At 35.9% G+C, this 22,562-nt stretch overlaps 2 protein-coding genes and 1 long non-coding RNA gene across 3 annotated transcripts; all 3 read right to left on the bottom strand.

Moving 5' to 3' along the window:
• Positions 1-324: 324 nt before the first annotated feature.
• Positions 325-6,078, bottom strand: LOC104444937. Its single transcript, XR_005551087.1, has 3 exons — positions 5,477-6,078; positions 3,096-3,210; positions 325-812 (listed from the first exon to the last, which is right to left on the bottom strand). It is a non-coding gene; the product is annotated as an uncharacterized LOC104444937 (long non-coding RNA).
• A 13,012-nt stretch (positions 6,079-19,090) lies between these two features.
• Positions 19,091-20,213, bottom strand: LOC120293501 (TMV resistance protein N-like). The gene has a single exon (XM_039313007.1). The coding sequence runs from the start codon at positions 20,128-20,130 to the stop codon at positions 19,126-19,128; it is 1,005 nt and encodes a 334-aa protein (XP_039168941.1). The 5' UTR covers positions 20,131-20,213; the 3' UTR covers positions 19,091-19,125.
• Positions 20,214-21,829: 1,616 nt separating this feature from the next.
• On the bottom strand, positions 21,830-22,306 carry LOC120293870 (TMV resistance protein N-like). Its single transcript, XM_039313649.1, has one exon. It carries the CDS (start codon positions 22,304-22,306, stop codon positions 21,830-21,832), a length of 477 nt encoding a protein of 158 aa, XP_039169583.1.
• Between the last annotated feature and the right edge of the window lie 256 nt (positions 22,307-22,562).

The following is a 22,562-nucleotide window of genomic DNA, read 5'->3' as shown; positions in this document are numbered from 1 at the left end:
TTCAGAAAAGCGACAATCATAATCCAAAGGTCTTACCTAGTCGTGCAAAGCCATGAGAGGTTCAATAGTAAGAACCAATGCACACAGATCTAATAAGAAGTATGAGTAACCCATGGCCTGTGAGGCTTTGGAGCTGAAATCCAAATATTAGCATTCAGTATTTATCTATAATATTTAAACTAATCATATACCACACAATGTCATATACATCAAATAAATGAAAAAGGATGGGAAGATGGTGATGAGAAATGACATTCAAGTTACAGAGTTCTATAAAACAGACAAGGAAATCGAATTAATTATATAATTGCCTAGACAGATTATTTTAAGGCCATCTTATCTGTATGTAATGAGTTGCCGAAGCGTACTAATTATCTTAGAAGCATGAAAAGGTTAAGGTCAGATCAGTCTCTTGAAATATATGCAACTAAAGAGCTCAAATTGGAGAATTGCTCGACCAAGAACCATATATGTTAGTAATTCACAATAAGGATCAAGAAGATACTTCTCTCAATGAGTCTAATGAACGGATTAGCTATTAAAATACTGCACTTCGTCTTTTTCCTTAACCAAGGACACGACGTCTCATTTCTGAAATGACAATCTGGCTACGAATACCTAGTCTAGAGGAAAAAGCTACATTTGATAAACAAGGCATCTGAAAATTGGCCAAAAGAAAAGACTGTGCATCTATTATGCTTACCTTTTGTTACTGAGCAAATTCTACACCCATTCTTTGCAACCATTATATGGCTGAACACCGTTCCACTGAATCAACTATACTTAGGTTGCATTTGATCAGATTTCCATTACTGCAAGAGAAACAAGAAAAAAGTTGGAAACATTCATAAATCACAGAGACATTTGAAAAGTGGGAAAAAGATTGAATTTCTGTGGAAGCAACCAACTATTTCTGATGATTCTGCATTTTCACCTAGCTCATTGGCTTGAAACCCAAAACAGATTCTATTAGAAAAAAAGGTCCAAATACCATGCAAGAGATAATTTAGCAAAATAATAGACAGAGCCTCGTTAGCTTGAAACCCAAAACAAATTCTATTTGGAAAACATGTCCAAATACCATTCAAGAGATAATTTAGCAGACTAATTGACAAAGCACTACGCAAAAGAAAATATCATTCAAGCAAAAACAAGTTCGTGGATAAAGGATGCTTAACTTAGGAAGTTTACATTTAGGTCTGTTCTACAGAAAGCAGATATTCAAGCCAGCATATTAACTCTGAAGTGTACTATTTAAATCATTTGAAAATAACTAGGCCATACAACTTGGCAAACTTCTTGCATCAGATTAAAAGAGGTGTGTTTGGGTTAGGGCTTAAACCTAATGTCCTTCAAGATCAAACAACATGCTGTAAACAGGGCATACTTTCAGGCTTTTAATTATGATGGACAAGTTCTCTCAAGGAGTTATTGGCATTGGTGATCTAATTGAGAGAAGATTTATGGATTACTTGTATACTAATACTGGCTAGGATGGGTTTCAATTAGATCCATCTTCCAAATGTCGCATATGAACCATGCTCCCTATTAACAACGGTCTCATTCTCTCTATCATGAAAATATGCAATAATTAAGGCTAGTTTTTTAGATTCACAAGGTGGTCCTTTATCTGCAAGGAGCATCCTCTTGCTTGATGTCGTATTCAGAAAGGCAATGAGCTACTTCATGTTTCCCACAATACTTTTCACTTGTAATCAGATTATTAAGAGCAGCATACTTGAGCTTCTTCTTTTAAAACTAATAATTCAACAGAAAGACATTGTCCGTAATCTAGATTAGCTACTCTATGCACTGCTCCAATCACAATGAAATAGATCCTATTTCACTAAGTTTTTAACTTTTATGTCAACAACGTTTGAGTAAAAATTAATGACTTCTCAATGAGGTTAGGAAACATGAAATGTCAGATCATGGCAGCATTAGACAGATGAAAAATCATACTGAAAACAAAGCCATACACCACAATTTAGGAAGCACATGTCCTCATGTATGCAAGGAGAGACAATTGCAACTAATAAACAAGAAAAGAGATTTCTTTATCGAGTACATTGCCCATGGCATATCAGAAATTCCTCAGTTAAAATATCATATTTCTTTGAAGAAGCTAAGCTTGCTAAATACTGGAAACACATGCCATACACCACAATTTAACAAGCACATGCCCTCATGTATGCAAGAAGAGACGATTGCAACTAATAAACAAGAAAAGAGATTTCTTTACTGAGTACATTGCCCATGGCATATCAGAAAGCATAAATTCCTCATAGTTAAAAAATCATAATTCTTTGAAGATGTTATATTTACTGTTTTAAAAACATTAAAGACATAAAAAAATCTCGTTAGAGTGAAAAAACACAAGGAAGAAGAAATGAAGAAAAAAAGGGGACAAGGAAAAGGAAAGAAAAAACTAAGGTTACCTTAATTTAACTTGTAGTACTTCCTAGAAAAGTTAATATTTTAGAGCAAAAAAAAAAAAAAGGAAATGTCTAACAAGTCACATTGATTTAAAAAATAAAAGGAAACAAAGAAGGGAAATAAAGAAATAATATTAACTTAACTTCTTGACACTTCGGAAACTCGAGTTTCTTAAATTTAGACTTGGAAAAGAACAGAAAAGGTGGAAAATTAGTTCCATAAACCTCCATTTCATTTCATGGTTATGTGTCGCAATATTCAAAGTGTGGCAACAAACAGAATTACTATGAAACCATATCCATCATTAATCAACATAAGGAGTCATATAAACCTCTAGTAGGCTATACTTGTCAATAGACAGACGTCACAATTTCAAAGGGGGGTTAAGTAGATATGAAATCAGCAACAAAAGCAAGTTCTGAAACTGACCTAATGCATGCCTCGGGAGGTACTTAAATGCAATGACTTTTGAGCCACAGCCTCCAAATTTATCATTTGCACAGCCATAATATGCTTCCTCTACACCTAAAAATGGCTAAGAGTCATCTAATCACATTTGAATTAATAAATTTGATGAAAGTTTAGTATTATTTCAGTATGACCAACAGATGTACCAACGATTGATAATGATGCTGCTGCACACATTATGCATGGTTCACCTCGCATAAAGGGCGCATGTTGAAAATTTCTCTGCAACTTCTGCAGACGAAAATCCAGTCCACTGCCACTGCTCAAGAAGAATATCAAGAGCTACATCTCTGCATGTCTTGTTGCCTAGGAAAAAACAAGGAGAAAAATAAAGAAAGCATATCAAACTTTGGAAATTTGTCAGAGAGAAAGTTGCTTTTAATGTAGTTTCAACATAAATTTAGGAAATGCATTTCATGAAACATGTTTTCTCCTTCACATTTATTTATTTATTTTTACTCTTGCTTAACGTTTGAGTAGGTGCATCTCTCAGTGCCATTCTTCCTCTTAGAGTTGAGAGCATTTGTAGAGCAAATAAAAAATAGTTAACAAAAGTAAATAATGACAACACAATATAACTTGTCTTCTTCCTCTTCAAATCGCCTCTTTCGTATTTGCTCCATGTTGACTATACTTTTAAGGCTTGATGGTGCTCATCCTTTGCTCGGTATGCAGACTAAGTGAGGAGCTTAGAGTGCATACAATGTATCCTAGGGACAGGATTTTTGTCAAAGCCAACTGCGTTAGATCATGAATCCTATTGGGAAATCACTTTCTGTAAGACAGAATCACCGATACACCTTATCAGGAAATTTCTTATCTATCGTCAAATACCCACAACAATGAGAATCTAAGAGAGGATCTTATGCATGAAGCATGGACAACTCTCCTTGCTCCTCACTATTAGGTATTCGATCTAATTTCTAGTACTCAAGAGTTATATTCTTCAAAATTTTACGTGAAATTGCAGTTAAACTCCCCATACTTGAGATTTTGCAAAGTCTCTTGACTCGCTTCCCTCAACTTTAGAATTTTGCATCTCTCACAACACCTTATTCATCAGGAGGGGTGAAGCCACCATAACAACTCGCTCTCATGTAATGCAAAGCAAGAAATAGTACCCAGAATAATCTATAAATTTATAATCCGTTGAGGCCATCAAGAACACGTTAACATTTTCAAGCATGCAATACAGCACAATCTATGAGCGGTCAACATTCTGGTCCAGAAGCTTGCAACAGCTCTATTTCAATCCAAAAAAATAAATGTAATTTGTCTATTCTCTCTCTCCTGATTAAAGCCTTTTCTTTAATTATTCTCGGTCTGAAATTCAGATAGAGCACGATGGCACAGGAGAATCGTGAAACATTGTACATAGTAAAGCAAGATTCTTGCTATTGTTAGCCATAGTCATATTTTATGAAAGAATAATGGGAACAAAACCATTTACAGCCCAATAATGCATAGAAAATTCCACTCTTTAACAGATTTGTTCAGATATAAAATATTAGCATTTATTAAAGAAATGTTTAAAGTAGAAACACAAAAAAGATTAACAATAACTGTGGGTGGATAATGTGAGGGTATCAATTCAGAACAATAGCAAAGTGCTATCCAAAATTTATAAAAAGGCGTGGAGAAGCAATGATAAACAAACATTCGGATCATATCTCCTAGCTATAAGATCAAGATCTTGCAAGTCCTGTATAATATATTGGTCACAAACTTCCAAGTAATGATAAGTATTACATACTCATCGTATAATTTAGATGCAAATCCCGCCTAACACTTTAACTGATATGGCCCTAACAACACCAAAGCAAAAACTGCAACTAATTTGAGAAACTACATGTTGCTCATTCCAGTGTGTCTTATTATTGGTATGTCAGAAGTTTATCCTTCATTGATCAGGTTTCACTCAAACATTCAAGAAGCATCTAGTAGTTTTAGCTTCTCGGTCATTTTCCTTAATAAAAGCTATAGCACATAAGGATAAAAAGAGAATTTTAACTGTTGCAAAGGCCTCAGAATTCAGAATCGACAATCAACTTCTCGTGCTTTTGTCTCTATTCTACTTAATAACTTATGTAAACTCCGTGTTTTTGGTGATTATTTCTCTTTCACATCCACAGTCCACAAGGCAAAAGAAAATAACCAACTAGCCGTTATAAATGGGCACAACCAATGTTCATATTACTGTCACACTCTGAAGTAAATTTGTTTTCAATTCTCTTGAGTTGCGAGTCAAGAAGTGGTTAAAGGACTCGACGGTCAAGTGACCTTTCCTGGTGGCTTGCCATCTCACCGCATCTTCTTCATTCTTCTATCGTTTTGCCTTTTCAAGCGCCTCGAAAACATAGAGACAAAGCCCTACCCCGAGTTTCTTAGAATTCAATTCTCTGGCAAACCTATCACCCCTTTGTACATCGTATGATAAGTACATACTACACATCCACATTTCCTCCCTCCCTTTCAACCTACAGCACCGGCTTGTTTTTCCCTTGAACCTAGACTTCACCTACTTCTTTCAATAAATTGCCACCCATGAAAAACAGAGAAAGAAAAGCTATACCTTCCAGAGATTGTCCCCGATTTTGCAGCGTCTAATGTCGATAACCTATGAGTTCACCATCAAGCATTCACAGACAAAACTTATAGAGAAACACCGATTCGGCATCTCTCGAATAAATTCAACGACACATCCTTTAAGTTCCCGCGCAATTGCAGCACCAACCGGATCAAATTCAAAATCCATCTCAAGTAATAAATCAACTTAATAAAATTCGGATGTGGCAAGCGTTAACTGATCTGTATAGTAAGCTGCATGAAGCCCAGAACCTTAGGAGAGAATCGTTCACCCAAAGCTACGTAGCCAGTCTCCATGGCTTCCGTCGGCGGTGGCAGTCGGTCGCCTCCGCTGGCCGGTCTCCGTCAGCCATCGATTCATTAGGGACTTTGTTTCCGGACGACGAACTTCTTCTTCTATTCGTCGCTCCGTTGGGAGGCGGCGATCTTCAATGCGTTAGAGCTCACTGGTGTCGTATGATGGAGTTGGAAGTTTGGCTATGGTGGAGAAAAAGGAGGGAGAGCTTCCAACAACGGGAAAATCAAAGAAAATTAACGAAGAGAAGAAAGAAATACAGAATTCTCTTTGGGAATTAAAGTTAACTAACTAGGGTTATTTAAAGTGGATTTGAGCAAAACAGAAAAGGTAATTGTTCATTTTAAGCAAGCGATCATCAAAGACATAATATATTTCTATAATGATAGAAGGGTACAAAGACGAAAATCAGTTTTGATAAATTTATTTTTATTTCATGAAAATTGGCATTGATAGTTTTAAAAAATTCTTTTTTAGAAGAATGACATAATGGGACAGTTTTTATGAGTCATGTGCTCGAATCCATTTTCAGTAATAGTTGAGTGAAGGGAGAACGATTGAGATTACTCCGTATAAAATGCATGAGTTAGGTTTGGATGGAGGGGAGAATCTATGCGAAACTAAGTGCAAATAAAAATAGATGCACAGGAATTGAGATCACATAGAAAAGAAATAAAATTTGAACGAAAATACGAGGAAGTGAAAGTGGCAAGAACCGAAGGTGTTAGTAAAGAAAAAGTAAAAAAAAACTAAAACAAAGATAGATAAAACTCACGGAGAGGGTATTCTTGTTTGCGCGCTCGTCTCTCTCCTTTGATGCCTTGGTCCTTTATACTCCATGGAATGGAAGCTGTTCGTGCCTTCTCTTCCAATTTTACCTCCGCCAGCATCAAATGCCCATCCCACGTTGATTAACCGCACGATCGCTCCCACTTCTTTTACATGCGCTAGAATCCCTCCACGTTCTAACCAAATCATCCTCCATCCCGACCACATTCCACGTTTGCATGCTTTGCCACAGGTAAGAGCTTGTGATCTTGCTCTTGTTTGACTTTTCTTCGCAAGAAATGTGCTCTACACGTATGAAATTATTCACCCAAGCCTCCTCCTCAAGTAAATCTCTAGCCACAACCTCTGCATGCTTTCTTGGTCGAACTCATTTTCTCCATGGGGCTGATTATTTCCATCGTTGCAGCTGACAAAGTTAATGCCAATTAAAATGGACTCATCAAGTACCTCGAAGTTAATATATGGGAAAAAGCGGGTACTAATAGCGGGTTATAAGTTTTTTTTTTTTTTTTGAGAAAAGAAAATGAGAAGAACAAAAAGAAAAAGAAAAAGAAAAAAGAATGCATTGTAATCAAGGTCAGGGAGTTCATTTACCTACAAATTGCTTCCTTAGCAAAGTTTCAATCATTCTAACAATAAAAGTTGTAAGCCAACGCTAGCATGCTCATATCTACCAGTCGAATCGGAAATAATCATATTCTTGGTTTTCATGCCATGGGGGAGAAAAAGCTTAGGATTTCTTTTTGATACTATTTGACTATGTTCATCACTCCTCCTTTGACAATCTTGCAACTCTTTTTGTAGATCTGTTTCCATCAAATTATCTTTGTGCATAAGTGGACTCTCAACTTCTAAATCTGTTAGTTCAAGAACAACCTCACGGAGTAAAGCTAGATCGATCAACCGATTGTCTTGAATCTCAATCTTTAAATGGTCCTCAAGTGGCTTGCATATTATTCGGAATCCCCACTTTTTCACCTTTGCAGTTGATACTGTAAGGCTAAAGTGTACATAACTCCCATCAATTTGACCAAAATTGACTTCTCCCCACATATCATATGGTGTGAAAAACCAAAGCAAGATTTGATCAAAATCCGTTGTCATGAACTTTCTTCCTCCTTTGCAATCCCTGATTTCACCATTCACATGTGGTAAAACCTCAAATATTGGATACTTTGCCTTATCATCATTGTTGAGAACGGCACGAGAAAGTGACCACAAGAAATCTATCATACAAGTCCTCTAAAGCCATGAATGATACGAGAACTCTCTTCAATAGGGAGGACCCACTCTGGCATCTCTTCTCCAATGAACCAAATTGTGTAATTAGAAGGTGTCTGCTATAAAGATAGACCATTAGAAAGTACCGAAGTTTGTCATCAGTAGTACTCAAATAAAAGAATTCATTTTTGAGATAGCTAGTAAAAGCACCTAGAGGGAGGTGAATAGGTGAAAAAAATAATTTCTCGAGATAAGAGAGCAATACTAAGCAGACAATAGAAAGGAAGTTCTCCTTTAGTTAACAAACCGAATTATGATCAAAGTAAAGCAGAGAGTAGGGAAGAGAAAATGAACACAAAAATTATAGTGGTTCGGCTTATTCCAAGCCTATGTCCACTCTTCCGCACTGACAACCCACCGGCTGGATTTCACTATGAACAAAAGAGTTGTTACAACAAGGATCTCCCTTGATTCCACAGTGTATATACTTTATCACACTTCCTCAAGGTTTCTCAAAATATAGACTCTCTTTTGCGTACAAGATTTCGCTCAGTAAATGAATTGACTAAGAACAAAGAGCTTCAGACTTTGGAATTCTTCTATCGTGCACACACTCGAACAATTGTAATGTCTTCCTTATATACTCCTTTATTCCATCATACCCGTTGGCACTTACTAAAGGAATTCTTCCAACCTTCCCGTTGGACAGAATCAAATAGGAAGATCATTCGAGCTATTTAAGGAACATGTTGATAGCCCATCAATCCTGCTCGCCCTTAAATCAGGATCTTGGTTTCCATAAGTAGAACCTTCCAAGTATATTTCGCCAATCATCGAATCCTTAATCTCTGAATCAATCATGATCAAATAAAGGATTCCGTTATGTCATATCCAACCAAGAGATCTTCTCCAGTCGATAAGGTCAAATCCTTAATGAAACATCCAGATCTGGATAGCCTTCTTGACGGATTAGAAACATCAATGAGAATAGACTTTGAGTCTTGAGTTTGGCGGTCAGGAGGTCTTCGGACTTTAAATAGTAGAGTCTGCAAATCTTCAGACTAGACTGATGGAAACGTTTTGTCAGCTTCAAAATATTCCATGAAGATTTCTCCAACAATTTTGAGTTTGGTGATTAATCCCAATGAATTCCACTTCAAACTATAGCTCTCTAAATGAGTAGAGATTCATTGACCCTTGCTTGCATTAACATACAACTCTCATGTGATAGAAATCATTCCCGTAAAAGCATGTAGCCAACTTTGAGAGAGAGAGATGAGAGAGAGAGAGAGAGAGAGAGAGAGAGAGAGTCTAACCTGGTTGAGAGAGGGAAGGTCGAGTCTGGTCAACACTCTACGGACAAAAGCTCTTTGGAGATACATCTCCAGTTTTTTGAATAGATTCGCAATTATTAGCTGAAAGAATCTTAAAAAATGATGGAAGCTAAGATATTTCTTGTAATTCTTGGCAATATGAAATTGCATACACGGTCAAATGATCACGTTTACAAATAGATTTGGGAAGGCTAGTAACATAGCTCTCCGCCAGAACTAATTCTTGCAAGAAGGGAAAGCATGAAGGATTCTCGAGAAATTCTATTTCGCAAAAATTACATCCCCCAAAAGATAAATAGAGTAAATTTGGAAGTCCGCTATTCATGCACGGATTAGCTGAATCCTCATATTTTGGAAATCCTATTAAATTTGGACAATATGAAAGTTCTAAGAGTTCAATCTTTTGTAACTTGTAAATGCTAGACGGAAGACTTGCCAAGTTCTTGCAATTACTTAAATCCATCATTTTCAAAGAGACAAGATTTTCTATTGATACATGAAGTTCTTTAATAGTGGTCCCCTGTAAACAAAGCTTTTTCAAGCCTTCAAGTTTACGTGGAATATCAGGGAAATTGTCAATTTTTCTGCACCCCCTTAAATTCAACGACTGCAACTTGTTGTGATATGCAATAGACTCATGGGCTTCTACTAAGTTTTTGCAATCACAGAGAACCAATTCCTCAAGATTTGGTGTACAAGAAAGGTCAGGCATATGAACCAATGATTCACGATTCTTGAAATTAACGTACTTCAATTGTTGGAAGTCCTGCAAAAACAATGAAACCAACATTTCATTAAAAGGTGCTATAATTTGATTTTTTGAGAATTACATATTGTATTGAGGAATTAGTAAACAATTAGAAACTTTACTAGTAATTACAAATTTGTACGTATATATTGTGAGAGATTGAAAATTAGAGATGATAAATCAAAAAGCTAATGGATAATGGTCAGATGCAGGCCATGTGGTAAAACTATGACATATGTCACACCATGTGGCAATCAAAATAGTAAAGTGAAGTGCCATGCAGAAACCATGCGAATGTGGGTCATGTGACAAAATTAAGCCCTATGTCATGTCATGTTCCAATTAGAGAAGCAAAGTTAATGGCATGTGGCAAGCACCGAAGTGAACATTTTTTTAATTCTGATTTAGACTCTATATAATAGATTAATGTCAATACTATATTCTATCACAATGAAATTTTTCAAAAAATAAATAAATTTAAATTTCTTTGAAGTTATGTAAAGAAAATGAAACCAACTTAGAAAAAAAAAAATATGAAGAAAAAGAATTTACATATACAATTCAATATCTAGCTTTGACTTTTGATCAAGAAACTATTGGTATTCCACCACTAGATCCCATTATTTGCAAACGCATTACAACATTATTGGCAAAGCTTCTAATAAATATTTTATTATGTTTGCTTAGAAATGTTGCTCCTTAAGAACTAACTTAAGTAATTAATAATGTCTAGTTTTACGGGACGGTGCATTCAAACCTTTGACAAAGCTAATTCTATTGATGTAGGACAAATCCTGTTGTTCAAGTATGTTACATTGGGTAAAGCTCCATCACTTGCAACTAACTAGCCCCTTAAGTTTACTTTTAGTAAGAGATGTTGTCACTAGGATATCTAATTTACCACATCCAAATCAAGCAGCTTGGCCACTCAGCTCCCTACTGCTTGGGTGTTTTCACTTTTATGTACAATATCAACGGATTCGTTCTCTATATTTTTGTTTCCTTTATATTTGCTCATTATACAAATTTTATAGTAAAACAAAAAAAGGTTATGTGTAAACAACCGACACAATTAGAATGGGGTTACATAGCTTACGCTAGCACATTTGCATTCTTCATTAGGTAGATTTGATTTGATTTTGAAATATAACTATGTCGATTGTTAGATATATTGGATTAAAAAAGTGTTTGAACTTCATCTATATTATTATATAGTACATAAAGCTACTTTTAAGGGATTTCATTTTTTTTTTTTTTTAATTCTTTCCTTCAATTATACTCAATTACTTATTTTACAAATATTATACTCATGGACGGATATGTCAAATTGGTTATTCTATTTTATCTCACATACTTTATAATTATGCCTTGAGTTTGAGTTAGTATATTGAACCTAACCCGATTGGAGGATGTGCACCTTCATGTTAGATGAGGTGTAAAAGAAAAGTCTGAGTTGGTTTTTGACATGTTCTTTCATTCTTCAGATGATAATCTTGGATTATAATTTGTTTTTATGTGTTGGGATTTATGAATCCAACGCTCGGACAACCAACAAGGGTTTCTTCATATCTGTCCAAGGAATGAGACCAAGAGTTGAACTCCTCTAATTGTCACCCGGTTGACTTTCCTTGAAAAGGCTGCACATGAGGAAACAAAGAGGAATACTTTGAAGAAAGTCCTAGGTAGGTTTCAGAGATAGAAAATAAAGTGTGGGTTTTATTTTCTATCTTCCTTCAGCTGCAATCGCACAAAAGAGGAACAAGGGGAAGCTCTTCTTTAGCTAAGCTTCTTTAGGAGTGAGGAACACACACACATATGTATGTAGCATAGTTTTACATACAAACCGATTTGTTTCTTTGTGTGCATTGTAGGTTTTGGTGTATTTAGGATCGGAAATCACTCGAGCATGTGAGCAATTATTACTCTGAAATTCTCCAATTAGTGGATTCTTTTTTTGGTGTTAACTCTCTCCATGGATTAGGTACCATTATTGAGACCAAACCACATAACTATCTCTCTGTCTCTTTTTTAAAGTTCTCTTTTGGTTGTAATTTGAGATTTTTGCTTGTTGGATTGTTGTCTAGGAATTATGTCGCAATTATGTGTAAAGTGAAAGTAGAAATTTTGACAAGTTTAATGGGAGGAACAATTTTGGGTTGTGGAGCTTTACGATGCATGCACTATTAACAACTCAAGATTTGGCTAGGGCGTTGAATGGCAAGGTTAAGTTGATAGAAACGATGAAATATGCCAATAAAGATGAGTTAATTGAGAGAGGGACGACAAGTACAATCCTATTGACTTTATCAAATGAGGTACTAAGAATGGTGGCCAATGAGAAGGATTCTCCAACATTGTGGGCAAAACTTCAAGCATGATGTGTAAAGAAGGGTTTGAATATCACTTATGCATGTTGAAGATTATGTTTGAAGTTTGTTATACTAAAGATACATCCATCAAATCTCATTTAGATGTGTTTGACAAATTCATGATGGGCTTGAAAAATGTCGAAGAGACCCTAGATGATGAAAAATAAGGCATGATATTGTTGGCTTCTCTACCAACATCATGGATATACTTTACTAATTTACTATTATAGGACACACTACAATTACCTCATAAGAGGTACAATTTGCCTTATTCTCTAAGGAGAGGTAGAGAAAGTTGCAAGATGAGGATCTAGCACAAGAGGGGGCGTGAGGACTTGTGATTCAAGGTAGAGATCAACATTGGAGTCTAGGAGAGAAGGTAAGAATAGATGGAAGTCTCACCATGGAAAGTCTAAGGGTTGCGTGATGTGCTTTGAATATCTCGAGAAGGGGCACATGAGGAGAGGTTACCCTAAACTAAGAAATAGAGTTAGTAGGCAAAATTCCACAAATAATGTAATGTGGCGAAGGTTGCCAAAGAAAGCACCAATGATGCAAAGGTTGTCTTGATTGTGACTCGTCAAGAGATGCATAGTGCTAGAATTTGATGCATTCTTATCATATAATTTTTCATAGGAATTGGTTTACTACTTACTAGATTACACATGGTGATAGAGTTCATTAGGGAATAATGCAGCCTCAAAAGATTGTCTAAATAGGGACAATCCAGATTTGGATGCATGATGGAGTATTGCATATACTAAAAGACTTTAGTCATGTAACAAAGCTCAAGAATAATTGCATCTCTTGGAACACTCGATAACATTAGGTGTAAGTACATCGCTAAATGAGGAATGCTAAAAATCTCTTGAAGTGCCGTGACATGATAAAAAGGAAGAAGGTGAATTCTCTGTATCATTTACTAGGAGAGACCATGATTAAAGCTCCTACAATTTCACTAGGTGAGTCAAACTCAAACTTGACTAAGTTCAGGCATGTGCCGTTAGGGCATAAGAATGAGACAAGTATAAAGTACTGAGTGAGAGTGGGTTGCTCAAGGATAAGAAGATAGGGAAGCTAGACTTGTGTGAGCAATGCATCTTTAGGAAACAAAGCCAAGTTAAATTCACTACAACTATGCATTCAACCAAGCAACCGATTGGTTACATTCATTTAGAAGTCTACAACACATCTCTAGTTTCTTTGAAAGGAGGTGTTTGATATATATTGATATTCATTGAAATTTTTTTGAAAAATGTATGGATATGCTTCCTAAAGCACAAATCTGAAGTGTTCAATCAAGTCAAGAAGTGTAAGCCACTTTAAGAAGCATTCAATGACCCAATTAGGTGCCTTAGGATCAATAATGACATGGAGTTCTGTAATAAAGATTTTTACCAATTTTTGCAAAGGAAAAGGGGTTGGGGGACACAACATAGTGCCCTCGACACCACAGTAGAATGGTGTCGCAGAATGAGAGAATAAGACTTTGATTGAGCGAGCTCGGTGCATTCTTTTGCATGGAAGACTAAGCAAGGAATTTTAGGCTAAAGTCGTGATCATATGCTATTACTTGATTGATCAATCTCTATCATCTATTATTAAGTGGAAGGCTCATGAAGAAGTATGGTCGCGGGAATCTTGTTGATGACTCTGGACTATAGGTTTACAGATGTCATGCAACTCAAGCAAATGATGGTAAGCTTGAATTGAGGTCGAAGAAGTGCATAATTATGGGTTATGCACATAGGCTGAAAGGTTACTAGTTGTGGTGCAATGGTGCTGACTCACCCAATTTTCTAGTTGGTAGAGACGTGACATCAAACATGATTGGTATACTTCAACAGTGAAGTCCTAAGACACAACTGGTAGAAAAATTAATCATGGTGTCAATTGTGAGATGGATCTTTAGGTGAAGACTCCAAACAAATCATAGGTAATAGAGCTTGAGATTACAATTCCTAAAGTCGATGATACTGGAAAACTAGTAAATTTGCAACAAAGTATAGCCATGAGCAAATAGAGAAGATGAATTAAACTACTGGTATATGTGGTCGTACAAGTATTGCTCATGCATTGACTATTGGTGATGAGATGGAGATAGATGCATATTCATTTTTATTTTGAGGTGATGGCTAGTGCTGAGTTGTCATGGTGGCTAGCGGGTATGAATAATGAACCTAGCCAAAGTCAGTGTTGTGTTCAACTCCACGGGTTGGCTGGTTGGAAGGATTGCTTTAGGCCATCCGTCTTTCCCTCTCTTCTCTTAGCAAAGTAGGAAAAAGTTCATTTATGGGTCGGGACCCTAATGCCCCCCCCCCTTTTTTTTTTCTCAAGAGGTGATTTCAAGAATCAACCAACCGACAAATCCATAGCTGGGGTGGACACTGATTGTTATCTAAAAGAGAAGACTCTGAAGTGGGCGAACACTTAGCCTAGCAGGCAAACATGCCGAGCTCCAACTCCGCGCACTTGCTGACACCTTTCGAAACACTTTCTAGTGTGTGCTAACGTTTGAGAATGTGTCATTTGGCCTCACGAGTCTACAAGCCTTTCTCATTTTAGTGCTTGCCTTTTGAATCTTCAGTAGGGGCCTTTAGTCTTTTGATTAGAGTATGCGTCGCGACATAGGATTTGGTTAAAGTACCTAAAAGCTAGAAGATAGTAAGATGCAAATGGGTTTAAAAACAAAAGGAGGGCATTCCCATTTTTAGGTAGCGAGGTATAAGGCGAGACTTGTTGTGAAGTAATATAATCAATGGAATGACAATTATCATAGTAAGGCATTCTCATCTAGTAAGACATACTTCTTTTTAAGTATTACTTGTCTTAGTTGCTACACAAGATCTTGAGCTAGTGCAGCTAAACATGATAGCAATGTTTCTTCATGGTGCATGGAAGGAATGGATTTACATAAGGCAATTGGAAGGATATGCTATTTCAATGAGGAAGATCATGTTTGCTTATTAGAGAAATTTTTGCATGAGTTGAGACAGTCTCCTAGGTAACTTTATAAACATTTTGATGCTTCTGTGACTAGTTGGACTATTCAAATATTCAATTGGATAGTTGTGCTAACTCTAAGAAATTGGAAGATTTGTATTTGATTGATTTGTTATCATATACTGATAACATGTTGATCGCAACTAATAATGTGGTGAAGTGCCAGTTGAGTACTGAGTTTGAGATGAAAAATTTTAGTTAATGCAAAGAAGATACTAGGTATGAAGATATTACATGATAAGGCTGTAGTAGTTTTGAGTCTATATCAAAAGAAATATATTGAGAAAATTATGGCATGCAGTCAATGAAATCTATGAGTATACCTTTAGCCAAGTACTTTAAACTCATTTCAAACTAAGGAGGAGGAACATATGTTTCTTGTTTTTTATTATGTATGCACGAGGCTTGACATTTCATAAGTTGTGAGCATTGTTAGTCGTTACATAAAGCATCCTAGTAAGAAACAATAAGAAGCTATGAAATAAATCCTCATCTACTTAAAGGGGACAATAAATAATGGTATAGTGAAGGATGGCAATGGTAAAGAGACCACAAGTTATGTAAATTCAAATCATGCTAGTGACTTAAATGAGTGTAGGTCTTGCTTAGACTAACAAGTTGTACAGTAAGTTGGAAGGCATTCTTGCAGGACCACATTGCCTTGTCTTTGATTGAGGCAAAGTACATGACACTGAATTTTATAGTGAATGAGACTACATGACTAAGGGGTATGCTCTCGAACTTAGGGTTGGAGTAGCAAAACATTGCAATACACTATGACAACCAAAGTACAAAATATTTGGCCTATAATCCAATTTATCACGAGGAAGCATATTGAAATCAAGTACTATTTAATTTGAGATGTTGTGGCAAAGGGCAAGGTTGTTATGACGAAGATCGCAACAACGAAGAACCCTTTTGACATGATGGCGAAGCTTGATCTCAAATAGCCTTTGTAGTGTATAAGTGCTCATTAGAGCATTGGGAAAGCTACTATGGTGGATAATGGCCACAAACATCAAGCCAAGGTGGAGAGTTATTAAATTATGTCTCATGTTTGAACCTATATACTGAAGCCGACCCCATAAGAGGATGTAGATCAACTCAGATTGGATGAGGTGTATCAAGAAAGTCCTTGTTGGCCTTTGATTTGGTGTTTCCTTCTTCAGATGATAATCTTGGGTTATAATTTTTTTGGATATATGAATCCAAGATTCAATCAATTGACAGTGATTTATGTTGCGAAAACATCCTTATGGTATTTTGAAGATTCCAAAACTATCCTTGGTCTACTATCCTTATGATAAGTGCATATAATTGTCTTAATGATGCAGCGATGATTTCAAAAAAAAAAAAAAACTGTGATAATAGTGTTGTTCTTTGTGAGTTTAGTGAAGATTGATTGCAAGGATGAGGATCATGATAGGAAAACAAGTCAAATATGATGATGTGTTCATGAGGACTTTGAGATACGATGGTTGATGTGTCATCAATGTAAAGTCTTTGGAAGATGAAATACTGAGGAGGATCATTGGATAATTGATTGCAAGTCATTTCACACAGTTTGACCATGGGCAACATCGCAAACTAGTGATAAGTGCTCATGGTTTGATAAGGTGATATAAAGCAATGTATTGTGTTGTCAAGTCTTAAAAGGCGTTGCTCAACAAGTGCATTTTTTTATAATAGTTATATGAGTAGAATATAGCTGTTACTAGTTTGAGAACTCCCAGCCAGAGAATAGGAAATGAGTCAGAGCACCATTGATTGTTTTGATCAAATAGTTAGAGGTCCAATTAATGTAAGAACACCTACAGACTCCATTTTTGGAAACCTTGGTATCATTTAGAGGAAAGGATTGTATGGGAAATCCATACCTCAATGACAACTGCAACCAAGTCCCAACAGCTCTTATGTCTTCAAAAGCATCTCCAAGGGATGGATTGAAGATGTATAATAAATAGGATCAAAGTAGTTAAAAAGGGTTGGATGTAAAATTGAGAAAGACTCTGCTACTATCCATCTATAAAATACTATGCTGGCTACTTTGTATTCAATGACAATAGGACGTGTACAAGAATGAGGGCATTATTTTCGTTCTAATAATGTGATACATTTGATAATAAAGCAATTCATGTTGGTTGTACTCTTAAAGATTACTAGTGAATTGCAGCCAATGTTGAGGTTGTTCCCCGGAAAAGTGAATGTAGGATTTGGGATAAAGTCAAATCACTATTTATTGTTGTGTGCTATTTTCTATGTATACATTATTGCCTATAATTGGTTAACAGCAACACTAGCTTGGTTGATACTTCCAATCTATTTTTGCTACTATCAAAGTACATCATGTTATCTTCCGCAAGATAAATTGTTTTAAGTTTTCAATTAATCTAGTCAGCCCTCTGTAAATTTTTTTGTTAGACCTAATGATTTCTTCATATTTATCCAAGGTTTGACCAAGGCCAATGGTTGAACTCCTTTCAATGCTATCAAGGTGTAACTTCCGTTTATTTTGTCTCCTTTCATCTGCAATCACCAAAAAAGAAAAGAAAAAAAGAACAAGCGGAAAACTCTTCTTTAGCCATGCACAGGAGTGGGTTGTGTGTATTAGTGATTGTAATTATGTAATTCTTTGATTGATTATTAGATTATTTGCTATTAGATATCCCAGTGGAGTGGGTATTGATACTAGACTAAACCAAGTAAAATCTCTTATGATCTTTATTGTTCCTTGCTTATTTCATTGATGATTTCACATTTATTTGGTTTCAAGGTGATAGCTTCTGCATTATTTTACAATGTATTTAAATGCTAAAATTTCAATTTTCTTATGATGCAAGGACCTTTAAAAAAAATGGGAGTCGTGTCTAAATGAAAAAAATCTTAACCCCATTTTCCCTTTACGGGAAATCACGCCCGATCCCCGTGTTCCACGTATCATTCTCTTATGACTTAAAAAAAAAAACCCAAATTGACCTTCATAAAAAAAAAAAAAAAAGTCAAATATTGAAATATCTTTCTTTCCCACAAACATTTATAAAATTCTCCGGTGTTGTGTATTTATTCTATTTATGCTTAATTTTTCAAATGCCAAATTTGTTGCATGAAAGAATATTTCTAAAGCAAGTAGTTGGGGTCATTTTGAAAGAAAAGAGAGAAGTGCTTTCTATAATGCAAGAACACCACTTTCTTTTGTGTACTAGAACATATAATAAACATGTACATGTACTAATGAAGTATATAATACAAAGGTCTATGTAGGTAATTGCTCACCTTAAATTTTTTTGGCACTCCCGTAATACTGCATTTACTCATATAAATTCCCACTAATTTCTTTGGACCAAAGGAAAATTGAGGAAACCAGGAAGCACAGCCAGCCCATTCAAACCATCTTAGCTCATTAGGAAGATATATAGGACCTTGGAAAGAATTATGCAGATTGTGCATGATGAGCAATCTCAACCTGCTCGCTTTTGTAAAAGCATTAGGCTTGACATATATCTCTTTCTGCTCTGGTGGCTCCAACACTATGGCTTTTACTACACAATCTCCCTGTATATACGAGAATATTTAAGTAATGCATATTTAGTAATTAGAGTCAAAGACAAGGAGCACAATTTTAACTATATTTGCAAGTATTACCATGTCGCGAGACAGAACATCGAGAACATCATCATATAGCCAAAGCCTGCTGCGTCTCCAAGGATCATCGCGACATTCTTGGTTGACAATATCCATACCCATCAACTGAATCAAGTCATGCATTTCTACGATTTCGTGCTCCATACTTATCAAGGACCTCTCAAGGAGAATTTCTAATCCTATAGTTATCTCGAAATCACAACTATCAATAACTCTCTTTATGTACTCACTATCCTACCCCTTAAAGAAGCAAGCAATGTGGAGAAAAATCTCTTTCTCATTATCCTCTAGTCCATCATAACTTATTTTGAGCACATTATTAATAGTTTTGTGAGGAATCTTAGAAAACTTCTTTAGTGTACTTTTCCATTCATGTTCTCTTCTACCACATAAGAAGGAACCTAGTACCTCAATTGCTAAAGGAAGGCCTTCGGCATAATTCAAAACACTATCCACTAGATCTGTCCTGATTTTTAGTTTTTGATGTGTCTGAAAAACATGCTTACTAAGCAGCTCACGAGCTTCATTGTCCTCCAATGCTTTAACTTCGTACACATGATCTTGATCTATCCCATGACAAGTTAGCAAATGTTTATCTCTTGTAGTAATGATGATCCTACTTCCATTACCAAACCACTTGCCTTCTCCTGCTAAAGCATTTAATTGACGCAAGTCGTCCACATCATCAAGGATAAGGAGAACTTTTTTGCAACAAAGTCTATCCCGTACTAGATTAGTACCTGCATCGACATTGGACACTACTAATCTTTGTTTCAATATTAATATCTCCAATAGTAATTTTTCTTGCAAAGCAACTAAATCCCTGCAACCTTTGGAAGTTTCTCTAACATTTGCCAAAAAAGCTGAACCTTCAAATTGTCTGAAAATATCATTATAAATGGCTTTAGCTAAACTTGTCTTTCCTATGCCTCCCTTTCCCCATAATCCCATCATAAAAACACCATCATCAGACTCAACGTTTAACATGGATTTTAGCTTAACCACTCGAGAATTAATCCCAATCGGATGCTTAGCAACATGCAAAGGTGTTCGGTCTAGAAGAGTGGAGATCTCCTTCACAATTCTTTCAATAAGCTCTGACTCATCTCTGACAAAGACAGAAAAAGAAGTTGTGGGATCATTTTTAGCAATTTGAATAAGCAAATAACGAGCAATTACAAGCCAACAATGATAAAGCAGTGCATCACATTTTATGATGATCACAACCAAAACCAACATGTATTCCCACCAAGTTGAATTAGAACTCCAAGAGCTCCACACCAATGGAAACAAGTTAAGGCTTCAAAATTTAGTCATCCAAAGAATTCAAGATTTATACATGACGATGCACTTATCATCATCACCATCATCATCATCATTCATTCATCATCTTATCATCATCACGATCATATCATCATCATTCATTCATTCATTTCATCATCATATATCATTTATGGATATATTGATTTATATGTACGCTTACTCAAAAAGAGCTATTTATAAGTGGTTGAGATTTTGATTTAAAAACTCTTAAATTCCTTGAAGCACGATGTCACTGCCCACCATGGCCTGTGCACACTAAAAATTCTGCCTCAGGTGTTCGGAACTTTCTTATTTCTTGCAAAGAAATAGGATAAGTGCATTAAAACTACTTAACATTTTGTCCATTGGTTGATCAAGTTTTGACATTTGATTTTATTCAAATGAGTCAGTGAACGTTTCAAACAATGACGTCCTAGTATCAATTTCTGATAATTGGAAAAAACATCTTGTTGATTAGGAGTGTCAATGGTTCGGTTTGGTTTGGTTTTCTAGAAAATCAAATCGAGAAAAATCGAACCAGACTAAACCATTAGGATAAATGGCTCAACGAACCAAATGTGACCCAAACTAAATACAAATTGAATCAAAACCCTAGTTTGGATCAACTCAGCTTTTTGATTTTCAGTTTTTTTTTTTTTGGCTTTGTGTTTTGTACTGGCATTCCCATGGCCAGAGAGAGAGAGAGAGAGACTCCATCACTTTACTCGTTCTCACCCCTCCATGATCAATCACCCTTTACTTCTCTCTCTCTCTCTCTCTCTCTCTCTCTCTCTCTCAAGCAACTTTTTAACACTCGCAGCAAACAATTAAAGATAGCCCAAATAATTGAATTCCAAATCCCACTCTCTCTCTCTCTCTCGACCCAGTTCGCTCCCTCCTCACTTCCCTTCTTCGCTCCCATATGAGCCATGGATCCTAGTGACGGATCCCACTGCACCTGCCACTGCGAAAGACGAGACAACCCCTCCTCCTCCACTCTCCACGTTAACAATATTCGACTTTAATTGGGCTGATGGATGGAATTGGTATCAATGTGAAAATGATTATGACTAAATTGATCCAATTAAAAGGTTTATAACTGAATTTATACAAATGCAATAAATTTATGACTGTTTTGGTACTTTTTCCAAAACTATTGTAAGAGTTGGTAAATTTAAAAGGTCGGTAAAAAAAGACAAATAATTTTCAGTAAAAGAAGCTAGTAATTTATGAACTATCAAAAAGCTAGTAATTTTACGAAACTGTTGTTAAATTATCAGTAGTTTATTCAAAATTTATATGATCGGTTATTTTTTTAACTATTAGATATTTGACGTATATCAACTCTATAAAAAAATCTATCTATACAAAAGAGATATTCATTTTTTTGGAACGGAACTAGAATCGTCCAAGCCAAAGAAATGAAACGATTCGATGTGACTGATTCCATAGAAATGATATCACTTGGTAATTGAGCAAGAACTTGAGAATTTTCGGGAATCACAAAAGGAAGCATCTACATGTGTACTAACAATCGTGTGTGTAGATTTTTTTTTTTTTTTTTTTTTTTTTTAAACAGTCTTTATACTTACTTGTAAAGATTAGCTTCTTGCACAAAAGATGGACTCTACTCTACTTACCCGTCATTAAAATGCCACCCGGACAAGCTACCGGCATCAAAAAGAGCTTTCTTCCATTGTTCCACTTTTTCCGAATCCTTCCCGAACTTGGACTCATGCTTTGCTAGAGCTTTCCCATAACTCTTGCTGCCCCGTCTTACTTCTCTTGGGTCCACTTTATAAAACACCGGTAGAACAATGAGGTCCTTTTGCTCCTTGCACTCCATAATCTTCATCAACTCTTCCAGGCACCATCGTGAGGAAGCATAGTCCTTAGAGAAAAGAATGATTGCAACGAATGACTCTTTGATGGCCTTCATGAGCGCTGGCAGTGTTTGGTCTCCCTTCCTTAGTTCCTCGCTATCAACGAAAGTGTATATTCCATTATGATGTAAAGCTTTGTAGAGATGACCAAGGAAGGTGTTACGTAGGTCTGTGCCTCTGAAACTCAAGAAAACCTCATAATTACTTTTGGGTTTTGATGAAGAAGCCATTGGATGATTGAGATTAACAATCGGAAATGGCTTTCATCTGTTTAGTCTTCACTTTTCTTTCTCTTATATGGAAAACGAAGCATAGGCGAAACATGACCATGAGGTTCCTTGATATGAGTGGTTAGCGTTGACATTTGCTATGATGCATTGATTTATAAACAATACATGGAATGTTCACGTTATTTGATAATATCCACTGGTATGATATTGCAAAATGCATATTTTCGATACATATTTATAAGACTGCATTATTCTT

This window comes from Eucalyptus grandis, chromosome 5 (assembly GCF_016545825.1).
Source record: "Eucalyptus grandis isolate ANBG69807.140 chromosome 5, ASM1654582v1, whole genome shotgun sequence".
Lineage (NCBI taxonomy): Eukaryota > Viridiplantae > Streptophyta > Magnoliopsida > Myrtales > Myrtaceae > Eucalyptus > Eucalyptus grandis.
Note: the sequence above shows the minus strand (reverse complement) of the source record. Positions and strands in the feature narration are given on the sequence as shown.